At 33.9% G+C, this 19,354-nt stretch overlaps 1 protein-coding gene across 1 annotated transcript in view; it reads left to right on the top strand.

Moving 5' to 3' along the window:
- The first annotated feature begins 7,089 nt into the window (after positions 1 to 7,089).
- ABCB5 (ATP binding cassette subfamily B member 5) overlaps positions 7,090 to 19,354 on the top strand; it is an 86,209-nt gene continuing 73,944 nt past the window's right edge. The window contains exons 1-5 of the mRNA XM_024563082.2: positions 7,090 to 7,142; positions 10,304 to 10,361; positions 12,808 to 12,958; positions 15,060 to 15,114; positions 19,158 to 19,349. Coding sequence (XP_024418850.2) covers positions 7,090 to 7,142; positions 10,304 to 10,361; positions 12,808 to 12,958; positions 15,060 to 15,114; positions 19,158 to 19,349 — 509 coding nt within the window. The remainder of the gene's footprint in view (positions 7,143 to 10,303; positions 10,362 to 12,807; positions 12,959 to 15,059; positions 15,115 to 19,157; positions 19,350 to 19,354) is intronic.

Genomic DNA, 19,354 nt, shown 5'->3' with positions numbered 1-19,354 from the left:
TGCATTGATTGTATCTCTTAGTAGTATCCTATAGTACATGTAGGCTTTCTTTAGTCTCTCATTATTTTTTCTTTGTTCTCCTCAGACTGCTCATTTCAAATCTTACACTTTATAGATTTTTTCTTCTGTTTGATCCAATGGGCTGTTGATTGCTTTCTATTGTATTTTATTTTATTGATTGTATTCTTCAGCTCCAGAATTTGTTTGTTTCTTTTTTTATCATCTCTGTCATACTTCCCATTTTGCTCATGTATTGTTTTCCCAATTTTGTTGAATTGTCTTTCTGTTTCGTAGTAGTTCACTGATCTTCCTTAAAACAAGATTTTGAATTATTTATCAAGCAAATTGCAGATCCCCATTTCTTTGGGATCATTTACTTGTAAAATATTGTGATTCTTTAGTGGAATCATGTTTCTTTGATTTTTCATGTTTCTTGAAGTCTTGCAATGCTCTCCTGTTTTTACTGACTGGGTTTGGGAGAGCAATACCTTCCATCAACCCTGTTAGGGATTCTGAAGCATTCTCAGAGCCTTTTTATGACTATGTTACCCCACATTTCTTGGAGGGAAATTCTTAAGATTGAATACCTTCTCTTCATCCTGCAAAGCCATACCATGTGCTGACAGTTTCTCATTTCCTCATTTTCTACAGTTCAGTTTTGTGTGCTCTCTCCCAATCCCACAGAGTTGGGCCAGCTTTCTATACACGTTCATGCTCACTAGCTATCTGCAAAGGCTTGCTTCCACTGCCCTCTGGGGTATGCACAGGGAGATTATCACTGGTTGGGGTGCCGGGGGTAGGTGTGATGCATGCAGAATGTTGGGAGTGTCCATGGAACAATTAGGGGGGAATCTGCAGGGGAGGCATCCCCAGCAGCTCATGAGCAGACTTTCTGACAGTCTTTTTTTCTTTCAGCATTTTGTATATATCATCTCACTCTCTCTTGATGTTTCTGCAGAAAAATCCACTGATAAACTTATGCTTTCCTTGTATGCAACAGAGTCCACCATGAAGCTAATTGGATCTGCATTCCTTTGATATTTAACATACTGAGCCCTGGCTGGTGTTCTCCCAGTTGCTCCCTGCCCGCCCCCCACCCCCATCACAACACACCTCAGTTTGTCCTCTGAATCTGTATCCTGTCAACCTTCCCTTAGAAACATTTCTCAAGTATGACTTTCTTCTGGCTATCAAACCAGATCATAATGGGTCTACCTAAATCTTATCTTTCCCCAAGTCCTTCCAGTCTCCCCATGACATTAGGTTAATTGTACGAAATACCAATGACTCTGTCCCTCTCATTCCAGAAATTTATAGTATTTTCCCTAAAAAATTAGTTCAATGTTTTCTATAATCTTATGTACCTCATCTCTTCCTGTATTTCTGCATGAACTGTCTGTTCTACCCAGACTGGTCTTATTCCTTTATCGTGAGATCATTTACCTTTGAATTCCTGAAATTATGTTCTTGTTCCTCCTCAACTCATTTCCAAGGACTAACCTCAGGGCCCTCCTCATCTGTGGAGTGAAACCATTTTAGATCATAATGTTCTTTTCAGATGCTAGAATAGTCAGTCACTCTATGTACTATTCATCACATAACTTTCTGTCTTGCTAGTTATATTAGTCAAGGTTCTCCAGAGAAACAAAAACAATAAGAGAATATGAATATATACATAGTGCTTATATATATCTATATTTAGATATGAGAGAATGGACAGATAGACAGATGGATGGATAGATAGATAGATAGATAGATAGATAGATAGATAGATAGATAGATAGATTTTGATTGATTAGTCTTAAGGAATTTGCTCACGTGAGCGTGGTGGCTGGCAACACTGAAATCCTCAGAGCAAGCTAGAAGGCTGGAAATTCTGGCAAGAAGCTGATGTCTTGAGTCTGAAGGCTGTCTGGAGGCAATATTTTTTCTTCATCATAGGACCTCAGTATTTTCTCTTAGGCTTTAACTAATTGAATGAGGCCTACCCACATTGTGAAGGATAATCTGCCTTATTCAAAATCTATCAATTTAAATGTTAATAACATCTAAAAAAATACCTTCACAACAACATGTAGACTGGTATTTAATCAAACAACTGAGTGTCATTGCCTAGCCAAATTGATACATAAAATTAGTTATCACATTGGGTATGTATATTTTTTTAGAGTTCTTACATATAATTCTCAATTCTGCAATCTTGCTAGACATGTGGAGGGAAGAAGGAAACAGCATTTGAGGAATTGCTGCAATAAGTCAAGTATTAGAAGGTATGAAAACAATTACAGCTTGTGAAGAGTATAAAGCACTTTGTTTCAGAAAGAATAGGTTTATGGAGAAGATAGAAACAAAAAAATTGTGACAGTTGTCCATAATTTAACAATGATCTTCCTACTACCAGTTTGTTCCTTTTGGAGCCTTTGTAAAATTTATATCTTTCTTCATCTAATCAAAAATCTTGGGGGAAGGAGGTGGGTTTGGATGGGGTGGGGTGGAGGGATTAGAAAATGCAGACAACTGTAATCGAATAACAATAATTTTTTTTAAATCATGTTTTCCATCCAACCTATCTTAGCTATTCATCATATCATTCTTATTTACCATGTTTCAGTATTAAGTGCCACTCAGAAAATTTCTTCTCACAGTTTCTCATCTGACTTTCTGTCTTGGCATATGAACCAACCCCCCACAACAAATTTTTTAAGCCAAGAGCCCTTGTAAACAAAATATTTATTTCTAATTTTGTATTTCTTTGTATCCTCTATGGTATTTGCTATGATAACCTCTACATAGTTATCAATCAGTAAGGGCTGGCTGACTGACAGATTGTACTTAGGCCAAGTAAGATGTTCACAGTTCTATTCTTACATTACCCACTTATTTTTGGATATTACTACCTGGTTTTCTCACCAGTATCTCACATTTAACATGTTTCAAACCAAATTTATTTTCATCCCAAAACATTGGATAACATAGAGGAACAAAGAGGTAGCTGTCATGGGCAACCTATAACTTTCCACATAATGATGACCTCCTCATTGTCCCATGTTCTTTCATCTTCTGGCTCTTTGTGTCGTGCACTTTTTCTCTCCACCATATAAATCACACTCCCTCTTCCTGGGATACTCTCTTTGATCTTTATAAGTCAACCTCCTTCTTAGAGTTCAGCTTTCATCTTCAAAATTACCTCCTAGAAGAGGTTTACCCTTACTAGACAGTATAACAACCACATTACTCTTCATCACATTGCCCTGTTTTAGTCCTATGTCTAAAACTTACCACTGACTGCCATAACTCAGTTAGTTGAGCATTGTCCTGCAAAGCAAAAGATCATCGATTCAATTCCCAGTTAGGGCACATACTGGGAAGGTTTGATCCCTGGCCTGGGAATATGGGAGGCAACTAATAGATGTTTCTCTCTCACACTGATGTTTGTCTGTCTGTCTCTCTCTCTCTGTCTCTCTCTCTTCCCCCTCTCTCCCTCCCTCTCCCTCTCTCTTCCTCTCTCTCTAAAAACAATGAAAAAATGTCCTTGGGTGATGATTTTAAAAAATTATCATTTAAGCTTGTTAAAAATGTAGATTTCCCAGAGCATTGCCTTAGCTTCTTACTCACTGCAAGAGGGGAAGGAGGTGGTAAGGCCTAGAAACCTGTTTGTTTTATTTTTAACATGCCCTCCAGGAGATTTTGATGTCAAGAGGTTCTTTGATCATACTTTAAAACCATGATATGGACAGTAGATAAGAATAACATTGTTAGTATTGCACTATATTTTGAACTTCATTTTTATCTTCTTAAGTTTAGTAAAAAGAAAAATAAAACTGTCTCTAAGGAATTAATACCTTCTATTTGCCAATACTTAGTGCTAGGTGTTATAGAGTTGTGTTTCTCAGATTGATATTCATACAAACCACCTGGAGGATCTCCTTAAAATGCAGATTCTATTCAGTAGTTCTAGGGAGGGATCCAAAATTCTCCATGATCCAGTACAGCCACTATGAAAAACAGTATGTGTGTTCCTCAAAATGTTAAAAATAGAACTACCATATTATCCAGTAATTCCACCTGTGAGTATGTATATGAAGGAAAAGAAATCAGAGTTTCAAAGAGGTATTTGCACCCCCGTGTTCATTACAGCATTATTTACAATAGCCGAGACTTGGAAACACTCTGAGTATTCATGGATGGGTAAATGAACAAAGAAAATGTGGCATACAGTCATACACTGCCAAACAACAGAAACACATTCTGAGAAATGCATCCTTAGATGATTTTGTCATTGTATGAACATTATAGAGTGTACTTACCCAAATCTAGATGGTATAGTCTAAGCTATATTGTACACACCTAGACTATATGGTATAACCTATTGTTCTTAGGCCACAAGCCTATCCTGCATGTTACTATACAAAACTACACAAGATCAAATCAAGCACAAGAGAAAACGATTCAACCAAGAGATGTGGTAAACATGATATGTATGAGGCTGCTAGTAGTATAACATGGCACACTGTTTTACAACAAACTTTATTTTTATAACAAGAAAGAGTACACTCTAAAATAACAATAAAAAGTATAGAATAGTAAATATATAAACCAGTAAAGTAACATAGTCATTTATCATTATCGAGTATTATGTACAGTGCATGATTATATGTGCTATACTTTTATAAAACTGGCAGCACACAATTGGGTTGTTTACACCAGCATCACCATAAACACATGAGTGACACATTTCTCTATGATGATAGGTAGCTACAACATCAGTAGGCAATAGAAAAATTTTAACTCTGTTTTAATCTTATGGGACCACCATTGTGTATGTGGTCCACCATTGATCAAAATGTCATTATATGGTACATTACTGTATATATACAATGGAGTATTATTCAGCCATTTCAGAAAGGAAATCTTGCCATTTGTCAAAATATGGATGGCCCTGGCCAGATGGCTCAGTTGGAGCATCATCCCATGTACCAGAAGGTTGTGGGTTCAGTTCCTGATCAGGGCACATACCCAGATTACAGATTTGATCCTCAGGGCAAGTATGGGAGAAAATCAATCAATGCTTCTCTCTCTCTCCCCACACACACCTCACTTCCTCTCCCTCTAAAAAAAATGGATGAACCTTGAGGTCACTATGCTAAGTGAAATGAGTCAGACAGAAAAAAAGAAGTATTGCATAATCTCACTTATACGTGGATTCTAAAAAAATTGCTTTTCTACATATAACAACTATCAGAAAATAAATAAGAAAACAATTTTATTTATATTAGCATCAAAAATAATGAAATAAATAAAATATTATGTGTATTTTACCACAATTCAAAAAATTAATTTACTTACTACATTTCCAGTAAGGTACCAGATGCTGCTGGTGTTGGGACCACACGGAGTAGCAAGGCTGTAGTATAGAGAAAAAAAAGGCATATGAGTTCCTCAGGAGAAAGAAACATATCTTTTTATTTTTATAACCTAATGGCTGACACATTGTATAAGCTCAATACTTTTTCAATGAACTCACCAAGGACTAGATAAAGAAATATAATAGGGTAACTTGGAATTATAAGGCAGAATTTGTCAAAGAACATAATATAGATATGAGCAAAGCACAAAAGGAGGTGATTATTTTCAGATAGCAACAATGAGGTAATTTGAATGAATGCCCTGCATGCAGTAGTACTCAATGATTATTTATAACACCAATGTGACATTGACATATTAAAGAGATTTATTTTAGTTATTATAATTACTAATTCAGCTAACTAAAAGTATAATGAGACTAAATAGAAAACTGGGTATATAAGCACTACAGATCTTTAAAAAGAGTGTTTATTTGGCTCATTAAATTGTCTTTGCTTACATTGTTTCCTGGTATGCAGCATGGCATGAAGAACACAACGTGCTTTACCTGGAAATTAACCGCTGTTGTGATCAGATATTACAGCGGGATCAGAAAATGAGCTTTCTAAAGCACAGTTATGAAGGTGCAGTTAGTTGTTGAGAAGAGAAACTACACATGATTTTGATGTAAATGAATAGATCATACACTTAATAAGGTGAGCTTCCATTGTTTTGATTTTTTGTGAATATGAGTCTTATTATATAATTGTTAATTACCATAAAATATAAATGATTGATAGAGTATGTTTTATTACTTTTCTTACACATATGTCAAAATAATGAAATGGTATAAAGTCAGTATAGCAATTGTAAAGATTTCCTACATGGAGTTATGTCCATGATTTCTGAAAAAAGAAGAACGTGTCTTCTTTCTCAGGCACTAAAAACTGACCCATTAGGACTTCTTTCTTTGGGGAGAAGCTTACTATTTCAAAGTGTATTTTTTTTTCAAAAGTTCAGGTAATATTTAATGACAGTAATTCTACTCTAGATTTTAAATCCATATTCTGTATAATCATCTGAATATAGGTAATATGTTATATGGCCTAACAAATGAGATTGAGTTAAAAAATTTCTATTGCATTTGCATTAGAGTTTATGCAAATAATTGTAACCTTAAGACAAGCTAAGATTCTGAAGTGTCATCCAAAAAAAGAATACATTATGCTTAATAGAATTTTAATGATGAGTGAGTTACTAATTTTTTGATAACCATTAGTTTATATTTGGGAGAAGCTCTAACTTGCTTATATTTGGTGAACTAGAGAGCCCTGCTCTCTCAAACCTCCCACAGAAACTACTGCATCAAATTTTTACAGAGAAAAACAACCATAAGGTAAAGTTTTCATCAATTACAACAAATCAGTGGCACAGTAGAAATAAAATTCAATGTCCTGAAAACTATGCATTGTCATAGAATCTAGCATAGAATTTTCATTGGCTTCAAATCCAAGTCTAGAATGAAACAAAGAAGTTATAAATTCAATGATAAAATTTGAATAGATTCCTAACCAGAAACCTCAGTTGGGGAGGGGAGTGGAGAGGCAGTGTGAAACTCAGCAGCATGATTTTTCAGAGGCTATTAGGGATTAAAAAAAATGCTTTATATCAACTAAATGATAAATTTCATGTAGTCATGATATATTTGTTAATATTTGGTTTCAGAAGAATTTAATGGTAACTACAATGGCAAATTCTGAAAGAGCTGAAGAGATGCAAGAAAATTACCAGAGAAATAGGTAATCTTTACCTAAATTCTATAAATAAAATATTCTGCAATTTCAAAGATACTTTATCCTTTTCACAGCTGTAGCAAAAAATGTTTATATTTTTTTCCCAAAACTAGAAATGCTATTTGCTTATTGCTGGACTTCAACATAATCAGTGTTGCAGCTGATTTAATAGTAATTTTAGGAAGTGTTAATAGTATAAGATTTATTGATTTGGTACTTCAGATATCACCTCTTCTGAACTTGTAGCTTACCAGATACAGAGAATTCTATTTTAATTCTCCATGAATCCTTCATTCCACATGGCAATTTAATAAAAGAAAATATTAGATTCTGATTTTTTTTACCAAATGGATGTCTGTTATAAAAATTGTCCTCACCTTTAATCCATTAATTTAGAGATATAGAGTGAAAATGGTTCAAAATCTATTATATGTCTACTTTCACCATAATAATCATGTTACATTTCAAATTTATAAACTGTGAGACTCAAGTGGACCCCTCTGGATCACTTGGTTCATTAACGCAGGTCTACCACAGCCAGAAAGGGAGTTCCCACCATACCTGCCCATGTGCTCTTCTTCACTTTCTTGTTTTTATTGTTATTGTGCAATCTTTTTTTTGAATTTATTGGGGTAACATTAATTTTATTAACATTAATAAAATTATATAGGTTTCAGGTGTACAATTCTATGATACATCCACTGTATATTGTACTGTGTGCTCAGCACCCGAAGTCAAGTCTCCTTCCATCACCATTTATTCCCCCTACACCCTCTTCTACCTTCCACCACTCCCTTTTCTGTCTGGTATCACCATGCTATCATGCTGTTGTCTGTGTCTGAAAACAACAGCATAAACAACAACTAAAAAGTTGTTTTTGTTTGTTTGTTTTTGCTTAATCCCTTCACTTTCTTTTTTACCCAGCCCTGTATCCCTCCTCCCCTCTGACAGCTGCCAGTCTGTTCTCTCTCTATGAGTCTTCACTTTCAACTCTGGTAGAAAAAAGACTTTTAAAAGACTACCCAAGGGACACATGGCTAGCTCAGTTGCTAGAGCATGAGACTCTTAAAATACTACCCAATCCCTTCTTCCAAGGCATTCCATGAAGGTCAATGGTAGACAGAAGTCTTTTCCTGAAACAAAATTTATTAAAGGAGAGTTAACTTGGTCTTAGGCTTCAAAATCTGCATTTGGCTGGAGGAAGCACTTTACAATCTAAAAAAAAAGTGCTTTTTGTCATCCATGAATTATCTCACAAGGCAATTGGCTTAAAACATAAGTAAATTATTAACTGCAGATAGAATAGAATTAAGTGACTTCTTATTTATCAATGCTGATGGAACAATATGCTGTAAAGCTGGAGAGAAAAGCTGGAAATTTTCCCTTCTGTGATACCTTTTTTAGAAAACTTAACCTGATCCCCTCCAGTCTTCTGTTAATGTTTAAGAATTGGTGTGTATTCAATTGACAATTTCCCTGAAATAAATAGATGAAATTTACAGTTTTCACGTGGACCTACTTGAAATGTGAGCTACAAAATGAAATTTTCAATGGGGGACAAAATGCACAGTGTACTTATTTAATGTGTAATTAATAGAAATTTCATTTAACACTTAGAGTTGCTCTTGAGCAATTTGTTACAAAGTGTTAAAAATTCTAATCCATCACTTCATAACCATTAGAATGGCTACTATTAAAATCAATAATAATAAAATAAAACAAAAAAATAACAAGTATTGGTGAGGGTGTGAAGAAACTGTGTGCATGATAGGTGGGAATGTAAAATTATGCAGTTGCTATGGAAAATAGTATGATGGTTCCACATCATACTATTTACTTTTAACTCAAGAAGTTAAAAATAGAATTACCATGTGATCCAGCAATTTCACTCTTGGATATATATATCCAAAATAATCAAAAGCAGGAATTGAAGAGATATTTGTACAATCATATTCACAGCAGTATTATTCACAGTAACTGAAAAGTAAAAGGAACCCAAGAATCCCTTGATCAGGGAATGAAAAGATTTTTTTTTTAAATGTGGCTACCTTTGCTAGAAAGAATATATATTATTAAAAATAAAAAAATATGATATATACATACAATGGAATACCATTTAGCCCTAGAAAGGAGGAAAATTTTGACATTTGCTGCAACTTGAATGATCCCTGATGACGTGCTAAGTGAAATAAGCCCACAAGAAAAGGACAAAGAACTGTATGATTCCACTTATATGAGTTTCCTAGAGTTGTCAGATTCATGAGACACAAAGTAGAACAATGTTGGCCAGAGGCTGGCAGTTTCAGGGTTTTTTTAAGATTCATGGTGTTCTGTAGGTGGATGGTGGTGATGGTAACACAACAATATGAATGTACTTGATACCACTGAACGGTACACTTAAAAATAGTTAAGATGGCCCTGGCTGGTGTGGCTCAATGGATTGAGTGCCAGCCAGCAAACCAAAGGGTCGCTGGTTTGATTCCCAGTCAGAGCACATGCCTGGGTTGTGGGCTAGGTTCCTGGTAGGGGGTGTGTAAGAGGCAACCACACATTGATGTTTTTCTCCCTCTCTTTCTCCCTCCCTTCCCCTCTCTCTAAAAATAAATAAATAAAATCTTTAAAAAATAGTTAAGATAAAAAAAATAGTTAAGATGGTAAATTCTATGTTTATGTATATTTTACTACAATAAAAAAACTTTACTCTAGCCCTGGCTGGTGTGGCTCAGTGGACTGAGTGCTGGCCTGCAAACTGAAGGGTCACTGGTTCGATTCACGAGGCACATGCCAGTAGGGGGCACATGAGTGGAAATCACACATTGTTGTTTCCCTCTCTTTCTCCCTCCCTTCCCCTCTGTCTATAAATAAATAAATAAATAAATAAATAAATAAATAAATAAATAAATAAAATCTTTTTAAAAACTTTTACTCCAGATGTATAACTTCAGTTATTACTCTAATTAATGTGGTTAGCCAGTGACCACTTATTTTTCTAGTGATTATACTAAAAAGTTTTGTAGTGTCTATCATTAAATTTGTTTTTAAAATTTCAGCATTTTTATAAATTTGCTACCGAAGGTGAAATTTGACACTTCAACACAATTATAGTTGGAAAATGTTGCAAATTAATGCATATTGTAACCTTTACATTTTAAACATTTATTTTCCAGAAAACTACAAGAACAACTGCCCAAAGAAAGAAACCAAGTTGTTGGACCTTTTGAGATAGTAAGTGAAATCAGTTAGAATGTATGCATATCAGAAAATTCTAGCAAATTGTCAGTAGTGCATAAAATGATTGTTTGATAGTTTACATCTATTTGGGAGGAAAGGGCAATTAAAAATAATTTACCAAAGTATTATTTCCAATAGGAAAAATATAATCAACCCAACAGCAGCTCTACAATAAGGCATAATGAGCAAATCATAGATAGAGAGAAGGCTGACAGCTATGGCTGACAGCTGTGGGGGGGGAGGTAACCTGGCGGGGTGACGGAGGGATTGAGCAAAACAGGAAAAAGAAAAAATAAAATAAATGGAACAGATTTAATTCTTAAAAAAAAATACATATCTTTACAATGATTTCAATATGGGGGAAAAAGGCCTCTGTGTGTGTGTGTGTGTGTGTGTGTGTGTGTGTGTGTGTGAGAGAGAGAGAGAGAGAGATACATAAACATCTGAGGTGGTGTCTGAATGGTGTGCAATTATGAGTGACTTTTACTATTTTGTTTACACTTCGGTGTTTTCCAATGAAAATACAGTGATATGAGTTGTTTTTATTATTTTTAAAGTGCTATAAGTACTTTTGAAATAAGAAATAATTATCTAAATATTTAGATATGCAACAGTGTGTATCAGCACAATTCTTTGGCATTATGTTCAAGAAATGTGTTCCCAAAACAGCCCCTATATCTACTCTCTCTAAATTAGCCTAGCTATAAATATCACTAGAAATACACAGGAAACAGTTTCTGGGGGGGGTTTCCAAAAGTCAACTTTTTTAAAAATCTGGGAAGTAGAAGAACATGAGAAACTTTATCAAGGAGATAACATACTACTCACTACTCTGGAGGATGGTGCGGGGAAGATCAGATAACCTCTTATCATCTCTAGTACCAAGTACAATGCTATGGAAGTTAATTCATAAATATTCATTAGTATTGCATGAATGAATGGGTGAACATTAAATGTTTTTCAGTCTCCACTTATAAAACATGAGGTCTGTCCAGAAGTTATCCAGTCGTATAATATGAAAAATAGAGACATTTATTAAAGAAGATACAAGATACAAGAAATACTGTATGCAGGACAATGACACCTCAGTCCCCTTCAAAGTAGGCACCTTGGGACCTCACACAGTTTTCACAGACACCATCAGCTGCCCCATCGTATTTTCCTGAAGCTCATCCATGGTCTGAAATCTCTTCCCTTTCAAAGGTGATTTTAATTTTGGGAAAAAGCAGAAGTCACAAGACACCAAATCTGGGCACTATGGGGGTTGAGTCACCTGGGTGATTTGATGTTTTGCCAAAAAACTGCATAAGATGTGATGCATGAGTGGGTGTGTTGTCATGATGAATCTGCCAATCACCAGCTGCCCAGAGCTTCGGCCTCCTAAATCACCTGAATAGTTTCTGCAGAGAAATGTTCAAGCTTAACACAAAATTTGATGCAGATTCCCTGCTCTACTCACTCAGTCATTTTGAGTGTGATGGCCACACAGTACACATGTTCACTCAGTGGTGACTACGTCCCCCTACCCCCAGTAACTAGTGCAGTGAAGTCGTCATTGTTCACATCTCGTCATAGATGCACATCCCAGTCCACTCTCCTTAGCTGCCAGATTACATCAATGTTGCACAAACTGTTCTTGTTATATTAACAACAGCTGGACTTTTTCCAGATAGACTTAATGTGTACTAAGTTTCACTTGCTGTTATTCAAACCTAATTTCATTTCAATGCCATTATACATTTTATCTTTCTTCTCTCAGTAAGATAAATAACCCACATTTTCAAGTTCATGTTTTTGGTTTTGGATAGTGCTGTGGGGACCTGCTATAGAATAAAATGTGAAGCACTTCAGTATTTGACTTTCAGTTATTTGTTTCTTACTCTAATCAGCTTTGCAAATTATTGTAGAACCTAATTTACAAAACAGATGTTGTCCTGCATAGAAAAAAAAATCTGAGGAATTTAAAATTAGAATGACAACTGTAATTAACTATATTTGGCAAGCTAATTTTTACTGGATAGTTACCATTCGCTGCACTTCCACTGCTATGACGTTGATAAGCCTAGGGAATTGAAAGTTTGAAGAGCAACTGTCAATCAACAAACACATCATCATCGCAGTCTTTTGAAATATCTTAATTTAGTCCAGAATCAACCAAATGGGAGGAAGTTTCTGATTCATGCCCATATCTGATCTGACTCATGCCACAGATCTACAATTTGTACCGATTATGCTATTTTATATTTGTCAACAGTTTCTTTAAAATGCAGTGTAAATCCCTAGGACTGGTGATTTTTTTAACTTTATAAATACTTATCCATGACTTTATGCATTTATTTAGTCTCTTAATTAATTTATAAAATAAAAATTTATTTGATGGCAAAAACTGTAGGTTGGTTTTTGGTTTTAATTTGCTACCATGTTTTGTTCATTTTCCCAGTTTCGCTTTGCTGATGGACTGGACATCACACTCATGGTCGTGGGATTACTGGCATCGTTGGTAAATGGAGCCTGTCTTCCTGTAATGTCAATGATTTTAGGAGAAATGAGTGATAACCTTCTTAGTGGCTGTCTAGTCAAAACCAACACAAGTGAGTACAGTATTTACTTCTTTATATTACTGAAGATTTAAAAGCATTAAATACAACAAACAATGAGCTCATAATATGGATTATTGTATTGTCAAACAGTGTCTATATAATATGTATTTCAGTCATTTATTTTTTTATATTGCTAGGAACTAAAGAACCAAAATTTATATTCATCAGCATTTTTCAGAGAAACAGAACCAATAGGATGTGTGTGTATATATATATGTATGCACTATATATATATACATATGTTTTAATTTCATTTAATGTGACACGGAGGTGGAAGCAATGGCTTTATTCCACTCAAACAAGATTTGGACACTAGAAATATTAGCCTTCAGGTAGAAAACCGGAAGGTATAAATTAGTATGTAAAGTCAAATAGGTCACAAAGGGAGGTATATACAAAAATCTGGTGGATATTATACATATTGATATGTATATATATGTATGCATATTATGTATGTATATTTATTATATATTATATATATTGACATGTGTATATGTGTGTATATATATGTATAGAGAGAGATTTATTTTAAGGAATTGGTTCACTTAATAATTGAAGCCTGCAAGTCCAAAATCTGCACGGTGGGCCTGCTGGCTAGATACTCAGGAGAAAACCATTGTTGAAATTCAAGTCCAGTGGCCATCTGCTCATGGTATTGCTCAGCTTATCTCTCTACGTATTCAAATAATTTTCTATCTAAAGTACAGCATAGGAAATATAGTCAATAATATTGCAATAACTGTGTATTGTGTCAGATGGGTACTAGATTTACTGGGCGTGATTACTTAGTAAGTTATATAATGTTCAATCACTGGGTTATATACCCCTGAAACTAATTAATATTGTATGTCAACTGTAATTAAAAAATAAAATAAATAAATAAATAAAAAGCACATGCTGCCTCTATTAATATAGTCTCCCAAATAAAATTATGCCATTTTTATGTTATTCTAGGTGCCACTTTTAGAAATAATGTTTATTTTTGTTAGCTCTCTTAATCTCATTAAACATTTTACTAGTCAATTCTGATACTTCTGTTGTGAAGTTAATTATGATAGTTAGAATAAGCTGCTTTAAAATATTTTCTTGCCATAATTTCATAAATGGATTGAGGGAAATGACTGCATATAAATAATGATCATAAATACTATCATATGTGAAGATGTTGTGGTTATGTAAGAGATGAAGAGTCATGATGTTGCCCTGGCTGGGCGGCACAGTTGGTTGGAGAGTCGTCCCACCCACCAAAAGCCTGTGGATTTGATCTCCAGGGCATGTATGAGAGGCAAGGAATGGACATTTCTCTCTCTCTCTCTCTCTCTCTCAATCCCTCCCTCCCCCTTCCTCTCTCTCTAAAATCAATAAAACATGTCCTCAGGTGAGGATTTTAAAAATAGAGTCATGATGTTTGCAATTCATTTTAAATGTTTATTATAGAGGTTTAAGAAAGAATATTATGATACTGATTATTGACCACTGTGTTGTGCTGTTGGTGAAATCACCACCTTGGTATACTAATCAACATTTGATATATTTTTCACCAGAAACATAAAACAGTTTACATAGAAAACTTGTAACTCAAGGAGTGTTTTAAATACTGTTCTATTATATTGCTATCCTTGTTATACTCAACATATTTCAGTGAGCTTTATTTAAATTTTTCCCATGACTACTGCTTCTAGAATTTTCATGTTCTTGCTTTCTTTTGATTTTCTAAGTTATTCCCTGGGGTATCTCAAACAGAATTCTAAATGCATAATCTCAGCAGGGAAGGAGAGTTTTATTACTATTAATTATATACAATTGTTGACTGAAATCAGAGATGTCCTAAAGAATTCTTTCCTAGTATGAGCTTCATAGTTAATATTAACTTATAATTTTTCATGTTGCATAACCACTTATTGAGACCAAAGAAAGTTATTTCAAATTTTAAGTTAAATAATAAAAAATAAGGTAATCATAAACCTGTGTGTATGCATTATTAAGTTTATTTTCTTGAGAATGCACTATATCTGGTTTGGAGAGCTATGTATGAAACATTATAGCCAATTATAAATTAATTGCCTTTATAATTTAAAAATCTTTTTTACAGCAAATTATCGAAACTGTACTCAGTCTCAAGAAAAGCTGAATGAAGATATGATTGTGTAAGTCAAAATGAAGTGTAAACATCATGTACATTGCATGTTGCTTTATTTAATATTTATAAGGAAAAAACTGAAAAATTTGATCATTAATATTACTACAAGTGATTAAAGCAAAATTATCCTCTTATTTCATTAGGTATATAAAATATTATTATATAATATTTTCTTCTCTTTAAAAGGTATGTAGGTTCATATGCTTTAAGTTGTATTTGATGAAAATTATCACCAATAGAAAAGTTATTTTGGGGTTTGCATTTTTACACAAGTTTTTCCTTTTTCTCAAGTTATTTTTCTTACAAACCTTATAGAAAAATGCCACTTCTATGGACTTTTAAAAAAAGTGTGTTACAAAAAATAAAAATAATAAAATGGTAAAATTTGAGTTTGGAAACTAATTATTCAGACAATTGTAGTTTTATTTACTCTAAAAATTATAAAGTCTGAAATAAGTAATTTATAAGTATATTCTGTGTTAGTAGTTTCATGTATTAAACAGTATGTTTTTGTCTCTGATGTGTATTGAGTTTATTACAGAGATGTTAGTTTACTGAGTATATTTACTGTTTCAGTAATATCTCAGTAAAACTATGAATCTTTGCTATAGTCCTAAGTGATGTCTCATGTTTTCGCCCAAAAGTGAAGCCTCCATGTTGCACAGCCCTAGGAGACACCTACCACATCGCAGTGACATCTCCTGGACCACAATTCTTGACCTGTACTGTCCAATATGTTAGCCACAGCCAACATATTGGACATATTTACATTTGAATTAAATATTCAGTTCCTCATTCTCAGTCACATTTCAGGTGTTCAATAGCCACATGTGGCTGGCTGCCACAGTGTATTGTACAGATAGGGAATATTTTCTTCAGCACCAAAAGCTCTGCTATAGTGCTGTTCTGTACAGTGTGAATGGTATCCCCTCAAGTTGTGCTTTCCTTGAGAGAAAATTCTTTTTTTTTTTAGCAACTTTTACATAAGATTTCTTTATAATGTGCTTTCTAAAAATTCCTCATTAGGATCCAGGATTTTGTCTTCTGAATTCTATTATTACAGTATGAAAGCAAGATTCAGATGTACAATTATGAAGTATAAGTTTCTTACAAAAAGTTTGGAGCTTTTAAAAATATGGGTATCCATTTAAAGAATAAACAAAAGGGAGAATAAGAGAAAAATGTACAGTTATTAAAAGGTTACTAGACTTACTAAAAATCATTTCTAACATTTATAATGTAGTATTTATTAGGCTACTATTTCTCAAACCAGTGTTTTTTTTCTTGGAAATATTTAAAATACATGATTTTAAAAGGTTCCATGGTCAAACTGGTTTGGAAAACACTGTATATGACAACCTCCTCTTGGGTACACACAGGACAGAGAAACAAGGTAAAGCCTCCATTTAATCCAAGTTTTCCAAACCTATTTGACTATGGAACCTAATTTTTTCTCCTAACATCTAGTAACATTCTGTGGAACTAATGTTTTGATGACCACATTATTGCTTGATATAACTTTTTTTATCAGGATAAGCTAATACCTCTATCATCCATAATCATCAGGAACTGAAGAATTTTATTCTACCTATTTTCCAAAGATAATGACTCATAGCTTTATAAAAATGTAATGTTTTAATGTTAGGTTTATGCCTTTGTTTTATTTATCAGGCAGTTATTCTGAAAATAATTGAATCTCCTTTTGTTGAATTGGATTATAATGACTAAGTAATCCTAAGATTATTGTTGGTGAATATGATTCCTCCTCTTTTGCTGTCAAGAGTTAATTAATTATGTATGAACTTTTAAGCAACTTATAACTTCCTTTTTGCTACTCGGGATATATCTACTATAATCTACTTGAAAATGAAGGGGCAAACTAGAGGACCAAAAGCCATGTTAGACTTAGTTCAACTGCATTTAATGTAAAACCCAACATAATGGTCACTTAACCATGATAGAAAGTTATTTCTCTCACACATAAAAATAGGCAGTCTAAGGATGAAATATGGCTTAGGTGTAATCAAGGACTCAAAATTTTTCTGACTTTTTACTAGTCATATGTCCACATCCATTTTAGCTGGGCATAGTACCACTCCAAGTAAAATGGAGGTTCTTTTACTTCAGAAGACGATCAGATATTGAGTAATAGATTAAATAGATAGTGATTTCTGCTGCATCAAGTTGTAGCCTGGAATATTTCTCAAATTATATACAGGGAAGTGACTGATGTTAATAGGTAATACATTTCAAAAGAATGGGGTTGTTATGCTTAATTGGTCTGAAACATCCTAGGTTGAACAAAATTAAACTATTTCTTTGATTTTAGATTTTTAAAAATATTTTATGTATATTATTGATTTCCAAGGGGCAGTGATGCTAAGTATACAGTGTTTCCCAAACCTATCTGAGAATTCTTTATTCCCAGAAATATTGCCAGAGTGATTCAACTCATAAGCTAAGGATTCAGATCACAGATTCAGAATTCAAATGGTGGGCTCTGCCACTTGCTAGCTATAGAAACTATTGGGTAACTTCTATAAGCTTCAGCTTCTTCATCTGTAAAATGTGATGTGAATACTCTCTGGAGATTCAATGATGCTCAGATATGCAAAGTGCCTGGCATAATATTTAACACACAATAAATGTGCAATAAATGGAGTCATTAAATCAATCTTAATTTGCATACAGTTTTGAGTTAGAAGGCTTAAACCCGAAGGTTGTTTCATTTCCTGATGCAAAATAAAGCCTGAGTTAAGGGACTACTAGGGTTTCTTCTGGGTGCCAGGTGGTTTGGAAGACTGATTAATAGAAAAATCAGGAATGAGAAAAATTAAGTACGGTTCTTTCATATGTAATAAATTGAATGCAATTTTTTCTTTGTTTTCAAGGAATAGTCCTTAAAAAGTGAATCAGTGCTTACATAAAAATTATTTTAATTACTTTTTCTGATTAAGTACTAAATATATTCATTGTAGAAAATGTAAAAAGATAAAAATGCACAAAGAAAATTAAATCACTTATATTCCCACTACTAATGGATAATAAATATTAATTTTTGGTTTATATTACTTTTTATATGTACAAGTATGCATATATAATTTTAATGTTATTGGAATTATACTGTTCATATGATTTTAGCTTTATTGAAGCATAATTTACTTATTATAAAACTCACCAGTTTTAAGAATACAATTAAATAGTTTTTAGTAAATTTACAGAGTCATGCAACCATCACCACAATCCACTTTCAGAACACTTCTATCACGCTACAAAATCCCTTCTCTGCATGTAGTCAATCCCCATTCCCACCTCCAGCCCCAGGCAACTACTTACCTGCTTTCCACCTCTAAATGCATTGCATATGCATAGAAACATATATGTGTAAGTTTTGTATCTGACTTTTATTTACCATGTTTTTGAGGTTCATTTATATTGTAACATGTATCAGTAGTTTATTCCTTTTTATTGCTTAGCAGTAATGCACTGCAAAGATATATCACATTTTGTTTGTTCACCATTCAAATTATTTCTGGGTTTTTTTTTTGTCTATTTAAAAATAATGCTTCTATGAACATTGATATATATGTGGAAATAGGTTACTCTCTTAGGTAGATTACATAGGAGTGACATTGCTGGGTCCCTTATGGAATGTCATCTCATACACCAGAAAGGTTCTAGGTTAGATTCCCAGTCAGGGCACATACCTAGTTTGTGGGTTTGACAGGAACCAACGGACTGATGTCTCTCCCTCCCTCTCTCCCCCGCTTCTCCCTTCTCTACCCCTCTCTAACCTTCCTTCCCCTTTTCCCCCTCTTCCTCCCTCTTCCTCCTACCCCTCTTCCACTTTCCCTTCTTCTCAAAGATCAATGAACATACTCTTGAGTGAGGATTAAATAAAAATAAATAAATTCTCTTAGTCAAATATTGTGACTTTTTTAGTCAAATATTGGGTACTTTTTTGTTTGTTTTATTTGGGGGGAGGTGTTGGTAACAAGGGAAGAAGTTGCTCTTCAGTCTCACTAACATTTCCAATAATCTTTTTTTCAGGTTGACCCTGTATTATGTTGGAATAGGAGTTACTGCCTTGGTTTTTGGCTACATGCAGATTTCCTTTTGGATTATGACTGCAGCACGACAGACCAAGAGAATTCGAAAACAGTTTTTTCATTCCATTTTGGCACAGGACGTCAGCTGGTTTGATGGCTGTGACATGGGTGAACTTAACACTCGAATGACTGAGTAAG

The sequence above is a fragment of the Desmodus rotundus genome, chromosome 6 (genome assembly GCF_022682495.2).
Source record: "Desmodus rotundus isolate HL8 chromosome 6, HLdesRot8A.1, whole genome shotgun sequence".
NCBI classification, from domain to species: domain Eukaryota; kingdom Metazoa; phylum Chordata; class Mammalia; order Chiroptera; family Phyllostomidae; genus Desmodus; species Desmodus rotundus.
Note: the sequence above shows the minus strand (reverse complement) of the source record. Positions and strands in the feature narration are given on the sequence as shown.